Here is a 23784-nt window from a genome sequence, read left to right as displayed (position 1 = left end):
AAGAAGCTAGTTATGTATTAACAAGTGGTAGCAGAACGAGGAGAAATGTTAGCCTTGGATGCGTCCACAATGTTTCTCCCTATTATAAATTAATCAGTCTGTATAGTCTGACCCAGTTCCTTAAGACACTCTGTACACACAAACTGACCTATTTTTCCTTCTCACTGGGCTTTCTGCTAATTAGCCCCTACATATTTCCGTTCATTATTCGCGATTCGCAATCGGATCAATTTATGTAAGCCTGACGATTCACACGAGATGTTATAAATACTAGTTGCCTCCCCGTGGATCAAGTTTGAAGTCAATTTAATAGGCTCGGCATAGGATAAAGGAAGGGAAGCGTGAGTCGTTACGAGGAACGATTTCAATGTCTTGGAAAAGAGTTTTTCCTACTCTAATCTATAATGAGCTTTTTTATCAGCCGCGTCGCGTCGCGTCGCTCCCAATTTACGCGAAAGGAATAATAATATTCTCTGTGCTTAATCTATCGTCTACGTAATCGAGTGAATGAGCAAGTGAAACTACGCAAAGCATTTGGAATGTATAAAATCGTAATGCTCCATTTCCGATCGATCCTTTTGTATTCGCTGCTCTAGACTAGCTTCTCTGTTTATTTCGTTAATTCTATTTGCACCGATGAGATTGCATTTTCTGGCAACAGTCCAACCACCGATCCCGGTTGCTCAAAGATTCTTTATTATTTATCGTCGTTTTCCCTAGAGTTAATTTGGGATAACACCTTCGTTTCACATTTTACAATTATATCGACTCGCTATCTGATTACATTCATAAATACGTGCAACCGGCGTTACTGTTGCAGGAATTTGCGCATAAACACAATCAGCCAGATATTACGGCGCATAGTTATTTGAAAATTCATACGGTCAAGGGTCAGGCCGATTAACGATTTCGCTACGTTCTGCTGTCCCGACAATTTGCATCGTGAGCTAGGCGAATGTTTACGACCGAATCCACTTATAACAGTAATTCTGTTCGTGCGTTTGGTTGCGATTCATGGTTCCCACGTGCTATTCATATTGCACGTTATACAGGGTATGACTAGAAACTCTAACAATAGCCAAAGGAAATAGTCATTTGTGTATAAGAAGCACACCGTATTAAAAGCTCCAGAGATTTTCTCTACTTTTGTTTAATCTCTATAAAGGATACTTTTATACTTATAGAGTACTTCCTCATTGAGGCACGTATAGTAGCTTAAAGTTATGACCTCTCTAAGTTCATTTAATAATCGCTATATGCCTCCTCTTCAAAAATCACTTTAACACCATCCTTGTCAAGTGACTCGGAAGGGTTTTGTTATTTCTCTGTTCTTTTTTTGCAAAGATCTACAATGTCTGGCAACTTCTCTTAGTACGAGGCTCACACAAAGGCCGCACAGAAAAATTTATCACAGAGGATTCGAGTTAGAATAGGTAGACAAGGTGTAACGCCACGGAGACAGTTTCATAGAAACAGTTTTTCATGCGATAATATATCTGTACTAAATGGAGACGAACGTGCACGGAATTCGTAAAAAACGAACACGTGACCTACCTTTATGAAATATAAAGTATATTTGTAAAATAGCAATGGTGATATCGTGGAAACGCAGGACGAAGGGTAATGAAAATTCTACAGGCTTCCACTAGTCGCTTATATCACTTCTGATATAAACAACATTAAAGGAAATAAGTATTTACAAACTGATACAAGTTTAGGTTTTATTCAGTTTCGGTTTAATCCCAGACTGATTTCTGCTGGGTTTGGCTTCTGAAGCAATCTGAGAGCCCTTCTGAACTTAAAATCTGTCAGGCTTCAAGTAGGTCAACTCGCAGTATTTATCAAAATTAAATATTGATATCGTTTCACTTATTAAAGTCATATCAACTTGTAGAATAATTTTAAATACCCCTAAGCAAAGAGTATAACTACCTCCTTCAAATTGAATTATTTTCATATTGAAACATTTGCATCGGTTTTTTCTGGTTAAATATTTTCCACCGCACCTACATGCCCACATCCACAGTAACAAAAATCAATGTTTATCGTTACACATAGCTCAACAAGCTAACAATATTTACGATAAGCTGACATTTTAACAAATTAGTCGCTATAATGCCTCGTTATCTCAACGTGACAAGTCGAACTGAAGTTTCAATTACCTAATATTTACGCCAGCCATAAACAATATTAAATTCAATTTTGTCACAAGAACTCTACGATGTTGGAAATCGTTACGAAAGAGGGGCGCTGAAGGGTTTCTATAAAAGATCGAATGGAGATCATAAAAGCCTGGCTTTACGTTCACCATGAAATCGCCAGCTATAAAATGACCGTAGCCAGCGATCCTCTCTGTTTAGAAGCCAAAAGACCGATGTTGCGGCGGCGTAAACGATTGTTAACGGGTAGTTTGAAATCACGGAATGCGGCGTGGCCCGATCGAAGAGTTGTCGCCCAACTTCTCTACGAATTGCGGCTCTGGCAGATTTCGGTTTACCTCGGACTTACGTGCGGTATAATTGTTCGTTCGTTTCCCTCGACGCACACAGGGGTACGTGATCGCGTATTCGCGTCTAAATTAGACGTATTTGCAGCTGCTCCACGCGAACCCCTTCTTCGAATCGTCGGCGAATCCAGCGAGGATCGCACCAATGACCAAGTGAAAATCCCCGAAGCTTTCAGGAGAGCCCTTTGCATGGCTCTCCGGCTGCACTTACCTATATCGATGAACCGCGTATTGTTCGGTTTACTTTGATAACGCGCTCCGCTGAGATAAACTTTGTACATACCTCGTTGCATGGATATTTGTAAACGCGGAAAGTACGTACCTCTCGAGTTCATTTTGAGGCACATTTGCGGATTTGCAGACCTTTCGTTCTGGCGTGTATGTACACAGAACGTTCTCTGCGCAGGAGTCTGTTTGATAAGCGATTCTTGATATAGGTATCATACATAGACGACAGCGTTTGTAAAAGTGTTCTGTTATTGCAAGCAATTTTTATTCCGGTATAAAACAGAGGTATATCTGGAATTACGGTCAATGGGCACGTTTATGTGAAATTTGCATTTTATTATTTTCTAATTTGAAAGTTGTGCCGTCTAGCTTGCGGAATCTGTGTTAATGTCCTTTGGTTAAAAATCTCGGAAATTCACTGCAAAAGTGTTTTTATTTCCACTTGGAACGCTCTCTATAAACGATGTCCCCGCAGTAGAAATAATTCCTTCTGTTACGTGACCAGATCGCGGAAACTGTCCGCGCGAAATACGTTGGTTCGTATCTGATCGTTTTCCAACGTTCAAGTACAAGTTATCACGTACTCCTATCCGCTAATGTGGATTCGAATGAAACGATGTAGGTGCGCAGAAACGTGTTAAAACAGGGATATAGTTTACTATATTTTAAAGTATTGTAGATAAATATTAGCATAACAGTTTTGCGGAATTTTGTGAATTGTTCGGTTGGTTGAATTTATTGAAAATTAGGTTTGAATATTTAAATTTGAATCTTTCAAATTATTTGAATATTTAAAAAATTACTGTTCGTTTACCGATTCATTTTAAAACTCTATCTATATTCTTCAAAAGTGTTTAAAAATCCATTCGCTACATATATTCGTAATTTTCCGTCACAATGCATGCGATTGCATTGTAAATTAAACTTTAGAACTGACTTTTACCACCAACATAGACCGATATTAATTGAATAACTTGTACGATAATTGTGTCTCATAAATTGTATATTGTAACTTCGTTAGGGGGAAGAGAAGCGTTCACGCACCCATGCGCGGTAACTCGTTAACTTACAGTTTACAAAATAATTAGTATTTTATGTCGAATGGATAATAATTGAAGCATGCCAGCACCGTTATCGATGATGGAAGCGAACGAACGGTTCTGCAAATTCATTTCATTCAACAAAAACAAATTTGAAGTAATAACTATGTGTTAAGCATACGTTAATTGAAAGTCTAAATTACTCGTACGAAATTTGAAAAAATAATTTATTAATAACAACAATTTTAAAAAGCTATTAATTTTTACTAAAGTATATCAGTTCAGGAATGAACAAAATTTTCATTGAAAAATGTCCATTGATCTCTATTCATTATTGTAATACGTAATTTCGTATGCAGAGAATGCAGATATTACAAACCAAATTAGGTACATTAAACGTATTCGATCGTTGCCAATATAATTATCTGGTAACTAAATTATGTCCTTACTTTTAGAATTATGTCAAACTACACATGTTTCAGCTATTTTGTATTTATTACCATTTACGTTAACTCCCATTATGTAAATATAAATGCATCTCTGCATATAGATGCATGACCTCACACCTTTTAGAAATTAAGAAGTTTAATCGGAAAGTTAAAAACTCAACAAAATGGATTGCAAGCATTAAACTCAAAAAAATATTAATTTTAAATTTAATTTTTACAATCCTTGATATCGACTATCGATAGGAATTTCAACATAAAATTAACCGAGTCATCGTGGAATTTGGTTTAGAACGACCTGAACAGCTGGTCATTATGTTAAGAATTACTATAAGAGGGCTTTATGTAACCGTCGCTGGATACCGAAGGTGTTCGTGTGTTGTAAATGAAATCCAGGGTCAATTAAGTCGAGGGATCGTCGTATCTCGTAACCCAGTCAAACCGGTCACGAGCGGAACGAAAGAAACGGACATCTATCTTGCACACTTGAACGTAGATTGCATTGCTGTGTAGACGAAGCCAGGCGCGCTTCTAAAAGGGAAACCCTGCGTGTTTCGCTGAATTTCTCTTCGGCAAGTTTTTAGACGGCAGGTCAGAGAGCCGCTACAGCCTATACAGACCAAAAGGGAACAGAGGCCGGGGAGTTCGCGAGAGGAAACGCCTTGGCCTTCTCATTCCGAGTATTCTGTGGGAAACATTGTGTTTCTATGAGCGCGGAACCTGCTACCGCAAGTCGAGCAAGTCGCGGGCAGCCCGCATTGAAATCGAACTTGCTCGAACTCGGCCAACGGCGAATTTTCTCTGCTACGCGAGGAACTTCGTCCAGGAAATTGAACAGTTTTATTCTGATTGGGATATCTACTTACGCAACGTTGCTGTATCGCTCTTTAACGATCAACCATTTGCGACAGTGTCACCAGTACCTGAGAAAATTGGTTCCCTCATGAAATCGCCAATGTGAAACTGTTGCCAGGAGTTGTCTTCAATTTTGTTTCGAAAAAGTGTAAAACTACTCAGTATGAATAGATAGGAGATGAAACTTTGTTAAAATTTTGTACCATAGTTATTAGTGCTTCGTTTGTACTGAGAAAGAGCAAAACCTGCAATTCGACAGCGGTTCTATAACTCTTCAAGGATGCAAACTTGATTTCAATACAAATTTTGAAGTTTCATCAGTGTTTATCCACTGAAAAATTGGTCCTCGGTTGTCAAACAGGATCCATTTTTCATTTCACGTCACCATTCAACCCTGGGATCTCCCGCTGCAGAGGCACTGAAGAGGAGAACCTCGCGCTACACAACGTCGGTTTTTGTAACACTCGTTGTTCGAAAGAATTGCTTTTTCTGTTTTTTGACTTTATCAATTTCGTTCAATTCGTTTTTCTATTTTCCATTCTATTACTTCAAAAGTTTCCCGACAGTCTTCCGCAATTGGTGCTGCAGAAAAACTTTGATATATGAAAAACCTTCTTCGTAAAGTCTACGTCCCCTCTGATACTGTTCTTCGGTAATCCAAGAGAACAAAGTAGACTGTTCGACGTTTGGCGTGAAAAGTCTTCCGTTTCTACCGTTACAAATTACAGAAATCTTCTTAGTCGAATCGGGCAAATAGACCCAGGGAGCCTTGTTCGCGTGAATCCAGAGGAACAGGAGAAAAATTTAATTGGACTGTGAACTTGAAGCGATCCGCCCCTTTCAAATCGTTTCCATCGTTCTGTTGGATCTTCAAACTTCGATATAACGTTATCTTTCCATTGAACAGAGAACGGTAGTAGACAACCGTTCTGACATTGTACAACGAAAAATTTCAATCTTTTATCGCCACCATCCGATAGTCAGCTTTATTCTACCTCAGGTTTTCCTTCGAGCCCGTGAAAATCGCTCGAGTGAAAGTTTTAAACATTGTTTCGCTAGGTGTTCTCCGAAGGTTCGTTTCCGAGGAAATTCAGGATGCCTTAGGTATCAGCTCCGAGGATCTTCCTACGAAATTTGTCATAGGAGACTCCATCTCCTGTAGGCTTTCGGAACTGTATCATCCTATAGAAACAAGTTTAATCTAGAGTCTTCTTAGACTCTAGCTCGTTCTCGAATCAATTAGCGGCTCAAGGCCACTGGGAGACTATCCTCAACTGCTATTTGGCTTATCCCACTGCTCCATCTCTCATCTCTTCGAGCAAACTTGCGAGCACACGCTCTTTTGCCCCCAAATAGGGAGGTCAGCCAGCATAGCATAAAAGAAGGAGTGCTGCTTATCGTGATTCATAGTTAGGAAAGTGGCCTTGAGTGGCCATTTGAATTTGATCCGGCTATAGTAACTCGGGCCTACGGCTATCCTTATACTACTGGATGCTCTGATAAGTAATCTCTGAAAATTCCACGGAGGCATTTAGGACACTGTCAAAAATTTCTCGATGTAATTCTGTGTAACAGTACTACGCCAGCTGGTAATGTACTATTTCCTGAAACAGATTTCACTATCTAAATTTGTTTCATGGTGAACATTTTTCGTTTCATATTTTCTGAAAACAATTGTCTGGATTTTCTTCAAAGATAGAAAGAGAGAATTTTTGAAATTGCCATCGCTGTACTTTTAGAAGATGTTTGTTTCTCAGGATGTAGGTTACTTCGAGAGAATCCAGCGTTAAATTTTGTAAGAACTATTTTAGTTATACTGCTGTCAACTGCAATCGGCGATAATTATCGCAAACTCGTGTAAATGTCGACCTGGAACGATCGAACAGAAGATTTACGAGCCATGCAGCGGAGTTTTTGCAACGCGTATGCAAAATCCCAGAAACCACTCAAAAAGTGGCCATTGATCATCCTGTGCCTCCACCTATACTCATATCCCTTGCAAAATATCTTGGAAGGCAGAATTAAAATCTATGGTTCATTGCTATGGAACTCACTTAAAACTTGAAACTATGCGAAATTCGAATTTGTAAATTACTCGAATTCTTGCACTGAATTATATAACAGCAATTTTGCCTTTTAAGTCTCAACTATTTCCCTGTTAAATTACCCATTTGTCTCCCATCTAACTTTTATTACACTAATTAAATTCTATTCTCTTCATGTGTTAAATGACCCAAACATTATACGATACTTAATGTCTATCCACATATGCATGTAAATATCTACCAATAATTTTGCAACCTGTCAGAATTCTTTGCAACGCTTAGAAAGTTTCTGCAACTTACGCAGCAGTTCATAAATTCGCCGACAGCTGAGGTAACTGAACGATGCGACGTTGTACTATCAATCAAACGAACGGTTCTTTCGTATTATTTACGATTTCATACTTTCTTAGTTCGTGCCTAAGGATATTCACCGTACCCTATTCATGAGATCGGTAGCCATTTCCATTATTCATCCAAGATGATGAATCTGAAGGAACATTTTGATTATTTACTTGCTCATTAGTCACGTTTGATTTTCAGGAATGGCCAGCGGACCTAGACGAAGGAATATATGGCTTAAGAGGACGCTGGTTATTGATTCGGCGTGAATAAATTCGCCAGTCGGATCGGTATACAATAAAATATAACGCACAAAAGGGAGAATGACCAATCTTGCCACCGAATCGTGGCCGAATCGATTTCGTTATACAGATCGACGGTCTCCACGCGCATGAGGTATGTGTTGAGCAGTAAATACTTCACATCGCGAGTTCAGCTCCCGGAATATTGAAAGCTATTTTCTGTGCCTTCGTCCCACGTCGAATTTTATTTTCCTGCGGTTTACGTATCAGAGATATATTGCAACAAAAGTTGAAAGAAATATACCGGAGGCAGCAACAAAGCTTTTAATTAAAAGGAGAATGCACAAATACTTTGCAGCGTGCACACTCGATCAAAAAATTTCCTATGCTACTAGATACGATAAACGTAGATATAACTAGTCCAGCAAATGCAATTCTTTGGAGGTATCGTAAGAATCTTATGACCTTTTCAAATACGTGCAAGAGGTCAGAGTGATAATGCATCCGTGATAGTAGCATAGAGTATTTTCTGGTATTCGACAGCTGGTTTCATAAATATTGTAGAAGTCATATAATTCATGATTCATAGTCATAAATGTGCTAACAGATATAACAAAAAATTAATTCAAAATAAATCAAATGAAATACACATACAATTTTTCATAAAAGATATGTTTAAAGCCATTGTTTGGCCATGAATCAATGTGACGTCTACATTGCATTGTCTTTAAGAAGACGGAAGTTTGTGCAAAATAACGACTGGAAAGAAAGGTAATATTATTTCTCTGGTCCCGAGCTGCCAATTAATTCTCCCTGAGCTACAGTATCAATTTATGCAATGAGATATAATTCTTCGAGCAGAATATCAGAAATCTGTTGAGCGATGGGCGTAGTCTTATTATACAGTCGCATTACTGATAATCTACTAGTGGAGATACTAACGACGGAGATTGTCCAGACTATTAAACTTTGATCGTTCGTTTCTTTCGGAGCACGTGGTTCGAAATAACTGGCCAATGCGAAAGGATATCGTAAATGATGAACGATAAAGCCTTTTACGTCTGCACAGTCTCTCTCTCGATCGAAAATAGGATACGGATTGCCTTTTTATCCGCGTATCCCCGTGGATTACTCGATGCTCATATTCGTTGAGAGCACTTCGATGTTAATAAACGTTCTCCTAGTATCGATGCCACTGGTGGAGGTTGGAAGCTCAATTCGCGACGATGTAACTATGTACGTACGCAACACGCTCAAGGAAACATATTTACTTGTGTCGATCGGACGAGGGTTTTCCATTCACCTATTACGTGCCCTTCGAACTTCTTTTTTTTGCGTCCATCACCGCAAATTAATGGCGAATCTTGGTCAAATCGCAATACTGTGTCAGTTTTAGAAATATGCGAGTTTACGTAAAAAAAGATTCTAAGATGTCAGTATATTCGAAATAGATACTATTTAGCTATATTTTAAAAATTGATTGAAGTACTACTTTTTGTTTCAAACAGTATGATACTGTAGCATCAGAGATGAGATGAGAGAAATAAATATTCGAAAATTTGAAAATTTAAAAGTGAAAATTTGAAAATTTGAAAATTTGAGAATTTGAAAATTTGAAAGTTTGAAAATTTGAAAATTTGAATTTGAATTTCTTTCTAATAAGTACATATGTTAAAAAATAATACTTATATACGATGCTATCATGACCTAAGATCGCGTGAACACACTCGCCATCTAACTAGGCTTATATTAAATTCAACTTATTGACAAAAGCGGCCGTGGTCAAGCTACGTCTACCACAACCGCAATTGTAACGACCAACGAATGTGGGCAGTATAAACGTCGATCACTGCATACATTTTTTCCTCGTTTTACTGTCCTTGCGAAAATAAATTGCACATTAATTGATGCAATTAAAGTAATTTCCCTCGAGGGAATTTCAGTCCATCGTATATTGCTCTGCGACGCAAATACTTCGTCTGTTTATCCATTCGGACTTTTTTCTTCCGAATGAGGAAAAGAGAAGCAGCGATAATTTAATTTAGAGGAACAGAGGCATTGGCATGGTTTCAGTAGCGACCAAGCCACGATGAACTTTTTGACTTTCATCGCGTTGGATTTCCAGGAGTTACAGAACGACGTTGAAATCCTCGATGCTCGGACGAGAAGCTCGTCCAAACGCGAATCGAGATTCAAAAAGGATCCACGATTATTTGAGTCTCTGAAAGGGCGTGCTTTCGCTTTGTACATTAGCCTGTACCGTTAAGAAGCTTTGCGTAGGCGAAGATATCGGTTTAAATAAATAATCTCTATTACATTCTATAATTAAAAGATAGCTATAAAGGAAACAAAAATTGAAATTAAAAAAGTAACATTGTTCAAGCTAAAAGTTGACAAAGTTGGTACCCAGATTTTACTTTTACAAAGCTTTTTGCATTCTTGTGAAGCTGAGAAAAATTAAGTATGGAATGGGTTCTATTAGATAGAATACAAAATGTGAAAATGATATCACCTATAAACTCTGGATAGTAGGGTATTATTTCATAAATTATTAACAGTGATGTATAGTATAGAAAGACTTATGGTCACGATAATCGTTCAGGATTAAACTCATCTAGATCCAACTATAGCGTAACGATAACTGCCAATTATATGTAAAGACATCGATTGGCGCGACACATTATACGGAATGTTACCATTTAATCCCAAGTTCATTTTTTTCTCCCATTCTCATCAAAATCTCCCAGAGATCGTTGTCTTCTTGTTAGTTCGATTCGAAATTTCCGATAGATGTGTTAAATTCCACAATTAAAGTTAACGAGTGCAGCAGGAACGAACGATCAAGCTGTTGAATCTCTGGATATCTCTGCAAAAAGCAATTATCAACGCAGTTAGTCGCTAGGAACATTGTAACTCGACCAGAGCAACGCATCCCAATCAGGGCTAACATGCCAGGAAGAGGTTAGCGATGTCAGTTGCTTGTAAACACGTTGTTTAGCTGGCCGCATACTCACGTTCCAGCAGACCCTCTATCCGGCTGGCCACGCATTTCCTATGGAAAATAGATAGCATGGAAACTCACGAAACGATAGGAAAAAAACCGCTTAGTCAGTGAACATTCAACATCGCTAATCCCGTTGTCGTGATTGCGACACTTGTAAATGTAATTCTCTGAAATCCATTGCAAAAAGACTATTGTAGCAGTTGATTTAGCATTTGACAAACTTCCAGTTCTGTAGACTCCAGTCTTATGTCTAGTGAAATGTATATGAATCTAGTTGATAGTTCCAAATGCAATTTCTTCAAAAATAATGCTCCAATATCTCTTTTTAGATTCCTACTTCGCCTTTGGATAAGAAATCATTTCTTCCTCAATCGTTTTGCTACTTTTGGAGCATCCTATATATTAGAATATATTGGACGGTATAGACTGCTGTTTAAGAGCTAATGAACGGTCTGTAACTGTTCTCTTGGATAGCGACTTATTCATGTCTCGAAAAAGTGGTACCAATAACATCACATATTCTGTCATTCATGAAATATACAGTCGGGTCAAAATGGCAGGATGCCAAGTGGATGGTGTTAGTGGGATTCGTGGCTTGAGCACGACGCCAAATACATTGTCCTGCAAAAACGGTTGATTTATTATGACCGTTGGTCCAGGATGCACGATTTTGCCGGACCTTAGTACAATCGCGTTCGCCCTGATAATTTGCCTGTTCCTCGCGGCAGTAATATCATCTTGGCCGTGGAAGGCTGCTGTAGCTATTAACTTCGATGAACATTTTCTAATTTCAATTTAATCTAACTCGTTATTCAGCGGCACGATGCAGCTCCGAGGAACACTTGAAAGTATTTTCAGATAGTTCATCTGCAACTAGGGAAACCTTTGATCAATGTTTTTTTAGAATTAATTAAAAACTCAAGTCTTATTAATTTTCTAATAAAGAATATTCTTGCTCGATAAGAGTTATGGTTGGCTGAATATAAGTAAAGTGTTAAAAGCATATTTCACCATTTGCAAGAGTTTTAGTGCTTGTTGACTGTCACTCGAAATGTTGACCTAATTGGAAAAGTTCTTTAAATGCCAAATTGCACGAGTTACGAATTCAGAATTCATTCAAATTCACTACAGGAAAGTTCCAACTTCTTCTTTGTCATTACAATGTGGGACTTCAAAGTTCTCAGTTTGACTGCTGATTGAGCCTCCCCTCCCCGATTACACAGAAGAAACATAGTGAGCTATTCTAAAAGACGCTTCGCTAAGACCAAACCTTCTTATCGTAATAAAACGACATGCTTGAAGAGGCATAAAAAGTTGTACAGAATTACGTCATTACGGAGGAGCTATATGAAAGTAATCCCTGGAATGCGGAATCAAAGAACGATCATTTTGGGAGATAACCGGAACATCTAACTTTTCGCTAGATCCTTCGTGTCATTTGCATAATGGATCCAACCGAGCTGATCCATTAAGGGCAAACTTCGGTATGAATGATCGGTGGTCCGTTCGAGTTCAGGATAACCAGGTGGTCTACTTGCCAAGATTCACAAGGACTGTCTTTGTTGCTTCTTGCGTCCCCTTTGGTCTCGTCGTTGTTCACGATATTACCGTCAAACGATTTGCGAGCATTCAACGCCACTTTCCAGCAATATAGACATATTGTACCGTGATTTATGGTCGGAACGGTCCACCGACGAGTGCTGGCCACCATCGATCTATCTTGAGTTCAAGCGACGATAGGCCATCTATATGTATGCTTGAAAATCTGGTATTCACCATCTTCCATTCAAGACGATCCTCTGACCCTCTTTTCCCCCTACGTTCTCATGTTAGGGATTTTATAACGCGGCGCATCAATTCACTAGCGACATTTCCTCTACGATTCCCAGCTATTTATCCTTCTTCGACTGACCTCTCGATAGAAATTGTATATATTTTAAATATTTACAGATGACTGTCTTTTTATATTATAGAAATGTATTGATAACAAGTAGTATGGGTCTACTTTTGCTTCTACATTTTCTTAGTTCAATTGGCACGACTCAGTGTCGTAACTTTCTTGCAAGAGAACAGAATTTTTGAAAGGAAAGAATACATTTTACTCCGATTGATTAAATTATAATGAAATGGGAATTTATAACAAGTATTATTACCATTATTAGCCCTGATTGTACCACAAGTAGACATGCACTATCGCGACATTTCATCTGAGAGAAATATTAATTGGCCCGACCCCTGACCTTTGTTCCAATAATTCGGAATGGCATTACTCTATATAAATGGTTTCCAAATGACTGAATACGCCCCTTGAAGGGAACCGAATTATTCTGTAAAGGTCGTTCAACATAAATCTTCCCGTTGGAACCATGAATTTTCTATCAACGTGGAAATTCTTCTGCTATTAGGTCTCTTATTAGAGTCTTCTCGGGCGATGATAAAGAAAAAACTCGGCTGGCTTGGGAGAGCTTTCCGAAAGTCGAAAATAATACACGCGGTGTCGCGAAGTTTCAAAAGTTCGCGACGGAGGAAACAAATTTAATCGCCCCAGGGCGAACTTGCTCATGGAGTTTTCTTCGCACTCATCGCGATCAATAACTTCTTACCCCGTCCGTACCTCGATCATGCACGCGTTAAACACCCTTTCGTGGATGCAGTTCGAGGACATTAGGAGAAGGAATTGTGTCACGGAGGTCGCTTGTCTTCAGTTTTAATCGGTGCACGAACTCAGCGTGCAGATTTTCGCAGAACTTGGTGCAAACAACTGAGCACTTAAAGTGACCCGACAGTGGCGTGTTTAACTTGAAACCTGCCACCCTATAACTGAGCTCTTTGTGGTAGTTACTAACATAATCTCTTTTCTCGCAAGTTGTTTGTCAAATACCATTTATTTAAACTGTTTCCTTCTTAGATAAGAGTCCTGTTTTTTCTTGTGTCACGTATTTGCAAAAGTTTAGATCTACTTTTGAAGGGGCCATAATGCTCCCTATTGATGCGAAGTTTACTTCTTAATGAGACTGTCAATTTGTAAATCTTGTTAGACTGAATACTCTATTGTCCATTTTCTGAGGCACATAGGCAGTAGTATACGAGGTACTAAAAAATAAGTTGATTAGTGACATTGAAGTATTGGCTCACATCTCATCGCTCCAGATGACATCTATGTTAGATGCTTGAAGGGCTTCACGGGATTTAATTTCACACAAGCTTGCAAACCTGTCTCCCTAGTCATCCATCGTCTGATGGTACACAGAAAATTGTGTACCCTGCTCTCAACTTGAGAGGTCACCATTACTCCGCAATGGTTTCATAGGCATGCTTCCTACGTGTTTGGTCTTGACACCAGTGACATAGTGCAAGGAAATTTCACACCTTCGTAACGTGACCGGGCGAATCTTGTTCCGTCTGCGTATACATCTCCCGCGTGATGTACGTAAGTATGCAACGCGGCATACGTAGCCCCCTTCAAACCGAGTTCACGGTAGACAAAGGAAAATATCGATGTATCCACGATGTATTGGATAGACGCGGAAGTTTTGTTCCGAATTGTTTTACTGGGAAAAGTTTCCCTTGCCTTTGTGTAATCGAAACGCTGCGGCAAAAATAAAGACAATTCGACGATAGATGCACAACAGTGTGCATAGCTGTTTGAACTGGTTTCCGTGCTGTATGAAATGGAAATTGTGTACAGAGTGTCACACTTCAATTTATAAATTCATCTGCAGCGACGATTAAAAGGAACCTTTTATTTGGTAACTTGAAAAGGGGATATCTATTGGTCTTTATCCGAAGATTAATCAAATAACGTTAAGGGATTGTAAAAAACGAATTATTCTTACCAGTGACAAATATTTTGATTCTGAAATTCACAACACATTTTATTTGTATTTATGACATTTTAGAATTGTAATATTTAGTTTCATCACTTTTTGTGAAAAGGGATTCCATGATTATACAGATTCAGATTTTAATTAAAAGTGAATAAAGATTTTTAACAAAAATGTTACTATAAATTTCGACGAGAAAAAAAAATAAATAACTTTTTTTATTTCATTTAAATACGTAGTTCTAATTTTTCACAAGGTAGAATAAAAACTCTAAAAAAAACATTTTAAATTATGTTTCTATTTTGGTATCTTTCTCCTAATATTTGCACGTGTATATTCTATTTTTATGCCAGTGTCTACCTAAATTCATTTTACACGAAGAGAATTTTTTCCATGAGGACGCACACCGCACTGAAAACATGAAACTTAAAACAATGCAAAACACAAAGCCCCTGTTTTGATTTTCACCCTTTTGAAAATATTTAGTGATTCGCGTATTTTTTAAACTCACTATTATTATACTGGTGCTTTAATTATAACATGAACAAAAAAATTTGAGGTGTGTAAAATATTCCACGTTTACTGAAATGAATAAAAAATGGTTAATCACCATACTGGAAAATTCGTATTCAGAACCAGTGATTTTGTTAACTTTTTCAACAACAAAAGATTATTACCATTTTTCAAAATAAATTTCTACCCCCGCGTCCTTAATGCACCAAACACAGGTTGCTATGTACAAATTCATCCAAAATTAACCAAACGCTGGAATTTATTTCGCGGTATAAATGAATATCTTATAGCGTCTGCGTGCATGCACTTTAAGCAGTAGACAGAATTCTGGCTCTTGCTGTGTAATCTATCCAACTCTCACGAGCTATTGAGCAGGACGCTCGTATTTATCATTCAGATTGCATAATCGCCAAGGGTTACCGTGTAACGAGCAGCGTGCAGTGCCATTGACAAGTCGTCCGCCAATTGTTATAAAAACGATGTACCACCGTGCTGATATTACATCGAAATTAATTCCGTCGTATCGTTTTGAATAATTTGAATACATTGGCAACGCTATAACCTTACTGCGCGATGCATTTGAGGAGAACAATTATTTATGGTTTATCCGAATATACTTAATCATTTATGGTTTAACCGAACATGTACGCGGTGTTTAAATTATGTTCGCGGTTCGGAAGAGCGTAAACGTAGCGTCATTGTATATTAAACAAGATGGTTGTGGTACTTGTACCATTCTCGATAACACTGTCGACTGCAGCCCTTTTTCCTCTCGTTGTCTGGCACATCATTGATCGTTCTACTGAAAAACGGAAGTAGAAAAATAACTGATACTATCTCCAGTTATGGCTAGATATCTTCAGCAGAAATTTTACGATTCCGATTATATTTCCTGTAAAAGTTCCCGAAGGGAGGTACTCCGTCAATAAACACAAACAGTACTTTTTCCAAGGGCTATTAAAGTCACTGCATACTTGTATATTCAAAGCGTCTAATATTTCGTACGCAAATGAGGCGCCTTGATTTTCTCGTCATTTCTCTGAAACTTTACAACAGTGCTGCAAGTAGCTGACGAGGTCGTTCCACCGTGGAACATCATAAAACCAACCGTTTCATCTTCAAACGAATACCCACTTAATTCTCAACTCCGTTCACACAGTTTCATTGGCGGCTTAAGTCATCTTCGCGACTGCAACGAACTAAGCAGATCAGGCTTGAGGCTCTCAAGAGGGATTGCTTCCTAAAGATAGAACGAGTAAGAGAAAAATGTTAAGCCACATCTTCACCTTTGTAATAGGCAGAACACACTTGCGACACCTTGTATGTCCAAAACACCTCAAAAGAAGAATCTCGTGTAGTCCCTTCTGGCATGTCCTGCGCAGCGAATTGCACACCTTAGAATGCACTGTTAAGTGCTCCTTGCACAGAGCATCTGATACGTGAGAACGCGACTTCAGTGTCTGTAAATTCCTTAAGGAGTTAGGAAATAGTTGGCCAATAACATAGAGCTTAAATTTAATCGTTCAATAGTTACAAAATTAAGAATAAACTAAAACAAGGAAATAGATACTTAGAAAGTAGAATTACTGGCTAGGGGAAAATAATAGAAACTAGAAAAAGAGATTAGGATTAAGGAAAACGAATTAGGAATTAGGGGAGTCGTATTAGGGACGAGAAAGTAATTAGTTCAGAGTACTGATAGTACTCTAGGGTGAGGAAAAAGGGATTCAACACTAGAAGGGGAAGTTAAAGGTTAGAACAGACTAGGATTACTAAAAATTTATGTTTTTTTAGTATAAATTAAGTTGTGCATGCATATCCTGTACACAATATACTATCGCTGAAGAATTAATGTTTCTAGAAAATGTACCTGGGCACTCTATAATTATCAGATGGTGGTACACAATAGAAGGTGAGGGTTGGACTTTCAAGAAGCATTATTTATTAGAATTATCATGAAAAAATGGACAGAACACGAAGTCAATGAGTGTAGATGTCTTTATCGCATCGTACCTAAGGACGATAAGAGCAGTCATGCGCGGCGACAGTAGGCACGTGCGTGTTCGCCCATAATTTGGCTGCTGTCTGGTAGTTTTGTAACTCGTGCAGATACACACGTAATTATATAGTTCGCCAAATGGTCGCTTTCCTTTTAAAGTCGTCTTAAGTACTGTTGTTAAGGCAGGCTGTTCTCTCTGTATTGACTGAAACGTGATACATATATTCGTTCTTTTACGTTCACTAGCAAAGTTTACGAGTTCTCAAATGAGCACATTTAGACTTCAACTTTCAATTTCTTAAATTTCTGCTTGCCTCAAAATTCACCTTTTTTATTCGATCCATTAAAAATAAGAATCTTTACTTTGAAATGCTGTAGAAACCACTTTACTAGACTCAGGCTGATGCTTGCTTCCTCAATGGGCAAGTGTTCACGATGCCACCCCCTTTCCTTGCATTGTTCACTTTTGCCGACTAGCCATTTGCAAACAACCGTTTTCGTAATAACACGTTCCACGGTTGACTATTACCGAGTTATAATGTCTAACCGCCGGATATCACGGAAGCTTTATTGAACCCTTTCGACTAGTAGCTGCACCGTGGATTAGGACAGGTCAGAGGGGAGGTTTTAATTTCCTTTCTACCATCGCTTTTCGACGCGATTTGGTTGAATCTCTCTTCATTTCGCACAGAAACATTTGCTCTTTGTTTTCCTTCCTTTTTAAATTCGTTCTATTCGTCTACGGCGATTTGAAAAACAAATACCGTAACTTCGGTAGGGAATGATTTCGAAGACGGAAGTATTCATAACTTTCGTTACACTTTAAAGTTACAAATATGATCCTTTCAAGAATAACAATATCAATTTATGATCCTTTCAAAAATAACTAGAAGTCAGCTGTTTTTTCGAAATAAAATTTTCATTCGCGGACTTGCTAATGAAATTAACAATTTTGAAGGTGAATATTTTTTATAAAAGTTATACATTCTATATTCGAAATTTAACTGTAGTTTTTATTCCATATAAAAGTATGCTACCTATGAAAAACTATAGCTTTTTTGTACTAAGTATGAAACATGTATTCGGTATCTCGTACGTTTCATTTTTCCCAGTTTGCCGAGTTCACGAACTCAATGTGTTTTGACACACAGATATTTCAATTGATCCTACACGTGCTTTAATTAAAATTCACTCTACTTTCTTTATTTCAAAAAGTCAAAATTTACCTGCATATTTCCTTATTAGTATATTTCCTCAATGCTATCGATAACTTATAATACTGCTTTATCAGTATTTATGGATACTCCTGTCGATGAGCATGTTTTGGAACAGAGATGTCGATACATGAAGCACGGGCATGGTTTTCAGAGTTATCCGATACTCCACATGAAGCTTTATGAACCTAATTGCCTGACCCACCTTCACGTGTGCAATAGTTCGAGTACGTTCTCAAAGGGCTGAATCCCTTGTCGATAGTGGCAAACAACGTAACTTCGGACACTTGTCTGAACTGTGTTCACCCGCAAATTAAGGGAAAGTATCACTCGTGCATAATGGGTTTGCCTCTAATTGCTGACTACAGTGGCGCACAGTAGTTTCCAGACACTTACGGCGTCCAAGAAACACCATCAAAGTGACAATCTCCGATTTCACCGAAATTTTCTACATGGCTTCAACCATGAAAAGTATAAACTAAGAAGCTGACAAAGATTCTCAAAGTTAAATACAACCAAATATTAGAAGCAAAAAAAAATACAAATTTTGATTCAAATGTTAAAATTTTAAATTCGATTTAGGTGGAAATATTTACACAGATTCTGAATTTATAATAAAAAAACACCCACATTGAAGAAGCTAATATATCTAGTATCCAACAGTAAAAGGAATTCCTTTACAGATAACAAAGTCTTCGGAGTGTAAGGTTCGCGAACCTGAAACGGTTATACCTCACAGCGAACTGACTTTTAAGTTCAAACGATACACTCGTTGCGCCCCTATAACTTAGCGTGAATCGAAATTTACGCCAGTGTGGCAGCTTTATTTATCGAGCGTTCGAAGCCAAGTGTAGCGCGCAGCTCCGGGTTTATGACTTCTTCGTACTCTGTAGGAGAGTCATTCGGATTGCCAAGAAAACGTATACCTCCGCCGTTCGTACTTCCGCGGTGCAACACGTGCAATGATCGTAAATGCACGCGCTTACAAGCGTTTGAGGCATGCATACAGAGCCGATTCCCCCGACACATTGACACATATTCGATCTACGTGCACCTCAGTGCCTATCTACCAAGAAGTTTGATCGCAAGGAACGCCACCGAGATTCGCGACCTAACGCTCAATCTATGAATTTTCATATGCAGAGATTGCGTCGCGTTCCGCGTTCAAAGTTTCGCGATTTCGTTAGCGGATAGCAATCGTGGAACACGCTGAAGTATAATCAGAGCTGAGTCAAGGTGGTCGCGTGAAGTGAACTCCTTTTTTTAGTCGCGACTCAACAGTTTAATTTAATAATAACGCAAAGAGTATAAAGGAAAAGGAAGAAGAAAATCCAGAAAACATCTGGGATATAAAGCGCGGTATTTTTCTCGGCAGAAGCACGTTTTTAATTCTCGCATTCCTCATCTCGAAGCACGAAATTGCTTCGTACACACCGTACAAAAATCCAAGCATCGAGTTCAAAGAACTTTCAACTGTCCTCGAATGATAATTACTTTTTATCTTACAACGAGCGAAGAGCGGAAAGGAGGTCCCAGACAATGATAAGAAAAAAGGGATGGAGATATATAGAGGCACGAAATGGAGATATTAATTAATCGTGTCACCGTGCATCGACAATGGGACTTCTCAATTTCAGTTTGAGGATTAAACGGCGGGTGTCTGAGCGCTCTGATTAAAATGTCAAAGTGACTGGTAGAATGATTAACCTTATATTTCACAGGTCCAGCTGCGACTCGGGTGACGATTAAATGCCAAAAACGTGCTTTGATGCTATTAGCTTACAAACGCGATTTATCTTTACCGCCGCATACGCGAGCAGTTGCATGTGCATCGGGTACATCACGCGCACCGTTGCTGGCGCGTATGAGATATCAAAGTAAATTGACACAGCTTTGCTTGACAAGCAGCTAAAATTGTTGAGCGCTTTCTGCGCGTTTAACCATGGGGGTGTATAAATATCGAAACATATTTACATTGCAGAACAAGTTGCTCGTCGGGCCTCTCAATTTCCGAGGCACGAAATGCTACACTAAATGCAATGCGATCAAACTCTAAGTACGCAGCTTTATTCGTGTGTGTTGAACATTTGTACAACTGTCAGCTAATTCGAGGACTTATACAATTGTTCTTTAAATTATTGCTCGCTGCATAAAAGGAGACACGAGTAAAAAATTGTTACTCACAATTGCTCTAGTTTCTTTCCTAATATTCTTGGAAAAATTCCATGCTGTTTGAACATTTTCTATCGATGCATTATAAATCCTTCGATGAAGTTTTAAAGAGTTCCGCCTAATCCTGCATCGTGAACTAGAATAATAAATATAGACCCAAGGCTATGAATACTTTGACACAATTCGAATCAGGAATTGAGGACACAACTGTTCGATAAACCTACTACTGCGTATTTCAATTGATTACGGTCATTACATCGGCGTGTTTGGATTTAATAAAGAGAACGATTGCGAAGGGGCAATTAAACAGGTGAAAAATGGCCGATGATGTGGTGTGACACGGGAAATCAATTTCCAAGGTGTGCATCTGCAATTGCAATTCAAGAACTTCCTGCAATGAGTACGATGATTGTAAATGCACTCCGACACGAGTGCCAGCATGAATGGTGGCTCTCGTCACGTGCTTTACACGCACCCACGCATTTATCCACCCACACACGTATGGTATGTTCAAATGTTACACGAACTACCGAAACCTAGTGTTATCGGGCATTATCGAAATCATTTTTCACATGCGCAGGAGAAAGAAGATCGAGACGAAGATAAATCTTCGAGCGGGGTTGGGGTGATTCAGGGGATCGGTTGAAAAATTGATGAACTTCCTAATTAGTTTCTCCGCTGGGCCGCAGTTAATCATCGATCTGATCGACTTTTTTACCGTGGTCACCTGTTTGGTATGAAAAAGTTTAACATGAACGCACGAGCATCAGTGGAGGCTTTAGAAAGAGATCCTGTTCATATTGGAAAAAGCGTCAGCATTAATTGTTTAATCGTGGATAAATTAGTTGGGTTGGCTCGCAATTAAGGTGGGGACGTTAGCTAAATAAATTGAGAAATAATAACTACTGCAATTTGGATATCATTATATACATATATAAAAGTTAAACACATTAAAATGTACATTAATAAGTCATAGGATATTTAGATATTTCAATGATTAATGTACTTAAATATTCATCAGAACTTAATGAAAAGCCTGCAATTCTTTAAAATTGTCAGAACTCAATTGTTTCCCATTCGTACATAAAATATGTAGCATTCATCTTGAGAAAAATCGATATTCATTATGAAGACATTGTACGTACTGTTCGTATTAGTTTTTAATCCTATAATTAGGGTAAAGCGATTAGGAAGTTAGTACAATAAATTTGGATTATCCGACTGACAAAGTGGAATAATGTAGAATCTAAAATCGTCCGCGCCATTGTGTCTGACCTAGAGTAGACATACTCAGGTATGTAAATTGCGCGCCTCGACACGTGCCATTAATGGCTGATTGCCTTCCTTTCTCTTCTACCCTTTCGCGCAAATAGCAAGGCAAAGCTTTCGACGAAAAAATCAACACATTCTCGAAAGCTTTAAAGCATATACGGGTTAACCAGCGTAAATAAGTACAAAAGGTTTTTGAACCCCATTTTTACCCTGCTCTACTCCTAAGCACGTTATAATCGCATAAATCTTGAAATCTGGATGGAGAAGTAATTAATTCTTCGAAAAACATCTAAAAAGATTAATTAATTCTCGATTTAAGTTCCTAATTATATAATAATGAAATAATTTAAATTTATTATTCTATACTTGACGTAAAGGAGAACTATTTTATATTATTTTATAAACGATCTCAATTTTTTCTGTTTTATGCCGTTCTCTACATTTTATGTCTGCATATCTTTTATGCCATTTTTATGCAAATTGAAGATCGAAATTTAACAATAAATAATGAGGGCAAACTATGAATTAGTACGAAAAATGATAAGTTTCTTTTAATATTTCCGAGCACATCCTATTACCAAACATGTAGCGTTGTAAAGGTGCCCTGTAAAAGGCACCAAGCGTAAAAAGTACTGCATATTAATGAGTATGCATATTTGCGCAAAGTTATTACGTTCATAACTAAAAAACTGTGCTCTCAATTTAATTAACTTCGTTCTAATAATACGGCTATTATCACGTATGAGGGACGCGATCTGAAAAGTATGAAGCAAAACAGACTAAAACGACCTAACAAAAGTAACGAGCAAAGAACTTCGAATGGAGGCGCAATCAATCTCACGTTTTGCCCGTCGAGATAAAAAGGGGAAAAAAATGGGAGGGAACGTTTACCGAAAAAACAAAGTTAATCCGAGGAAGCAGCGTCACGTGCTAAGATTTCACGGTGAAACAGCACAAACGGCACGGCAAACGCAAGCCTGGAGCCGTCCAAAAAAGGAAGATTACACGCGAGTTAACGCTCGAACGTCGCTCTAATTGCACCGTTTCAACTTTGACATTCTACGCGCGCAACTAGCCCGCCACGACGCTGCATAAAACTCCAGAAACAACGACTGCACCGCGATCCGACCAACCACACGCGTCCCCGCACAAATACGAAAATTCCACGGGCCACGAAACGTAACGCGTTCGCCGCAATTTTTTATCACCCGCGAAGCGCCTCGTGACACAACAGCCAGGCACAAGCGCTCCTGGAACCAAGCGCAACCAGCAACCGCATAGAACAAGCTCCTCCAGAAAGATTTATACGCACCCTCGAGCGCGATCCAAGCGTTCCCACCCCGACAATGGCAGAACGCACTGAAACGAACCGATCGACGATCGTCTAGCCTTCAGTTCCCAACCCCATTGAAAGGCAGCTCAGCACTCACCATTACGTCGTGGATGCGACGTTCCTCATGCTTCGACGCCCGATAAAAGCATTCTTTCCCAGCCGGACGACGTCTCCGCTGAATCCGCGACAGCCTGCACTTTGCACCAATTCATAGTCGACGCACTTCTCTCGGGTTGCCACTCACACCTCAACCACGATTCTCTGAAGCGTTCAAAGTGCCTCGGCTCGTCGCGCGCGGCTCCACAAGAGACGATCGGCCAAGAGACGATCGAAGGACGGTAGAATACCAAGCGTTTCCTCGGGGACACACTCTGGCTCCGATCACTCTCACACTAAACAGCACCCTGTGTCAACCTGCACGCTGTGACCCGTTCGCGACTACTAGTCAGCTGTCAAGCGATCGTCGCGGCGTCACCGCCGTCGAATCACGTAACACGCCGCTTTGTTGTGTTTTCCTAAACATAATCAGGGCCGGGTGACGAGGGTGGAGCATGAGTGACGTCGTCATAGGGTTGTCTCCGAGCACTTGTGCATCGACGCGATTCGAATACGTTTCCCGCGAACGTGACTGGTCCCGGGGAACTGGCGAAACGTGACGGTGGCACGCAAGCAGGGGGTGCGCTGGAGACGACGGGGTGCGACGCACGCGAATCTCGAGCGGCAGTTGACGCGACACTAGAGAAAATCGGAGG

At 39.1% G+C, this 23784-nt stretch overlaps 1 protein-coding gene across 2 annotated transcripts in view; it reads right to left on the bottom strand.

Annotated features, from left to right (window-relative positions):
* Sol1 overlaps positions 1–23718 on the bottom strand; it is a 327555-nt gene extending 303837 nt beyond the window's left edge. For both annotated transcript variants that reach the window (XM_076384888.1, XM_076384889.1), the window contains exon 1: positions 23130–23718. In XM_076384888.1, the coding sequence (XP_076241003.1) occupies positions 23130–23132 (3 nt within the window). In that variant the 5' untranslated portion in view covers positions 23133–23718. The remainder of the gene's footprint in view (positions 1–23129) is intronic.
* Positions 23719–23784: the final 66 nt, after the last annotated feature.

Source organism: Calliopsis andreniformis, chromosome 9 (assembly GCF_051401765.1).
Source record: "Calliopsis andreniformis isolate RMS-2024a chromosome 9, iyCalAndr_principal, whole genome shotgun sequence".
Classification (NCBI taxonomy): Eukaryota; Metazoa; Arthropoda; class Insecta; order Hymenoptera; family Andrenidae; genus Calliopsis; species Calliopsis andreniformis.
This window is presented reverse-complemented; position numbering and strand designations above follow the sequence as displayed.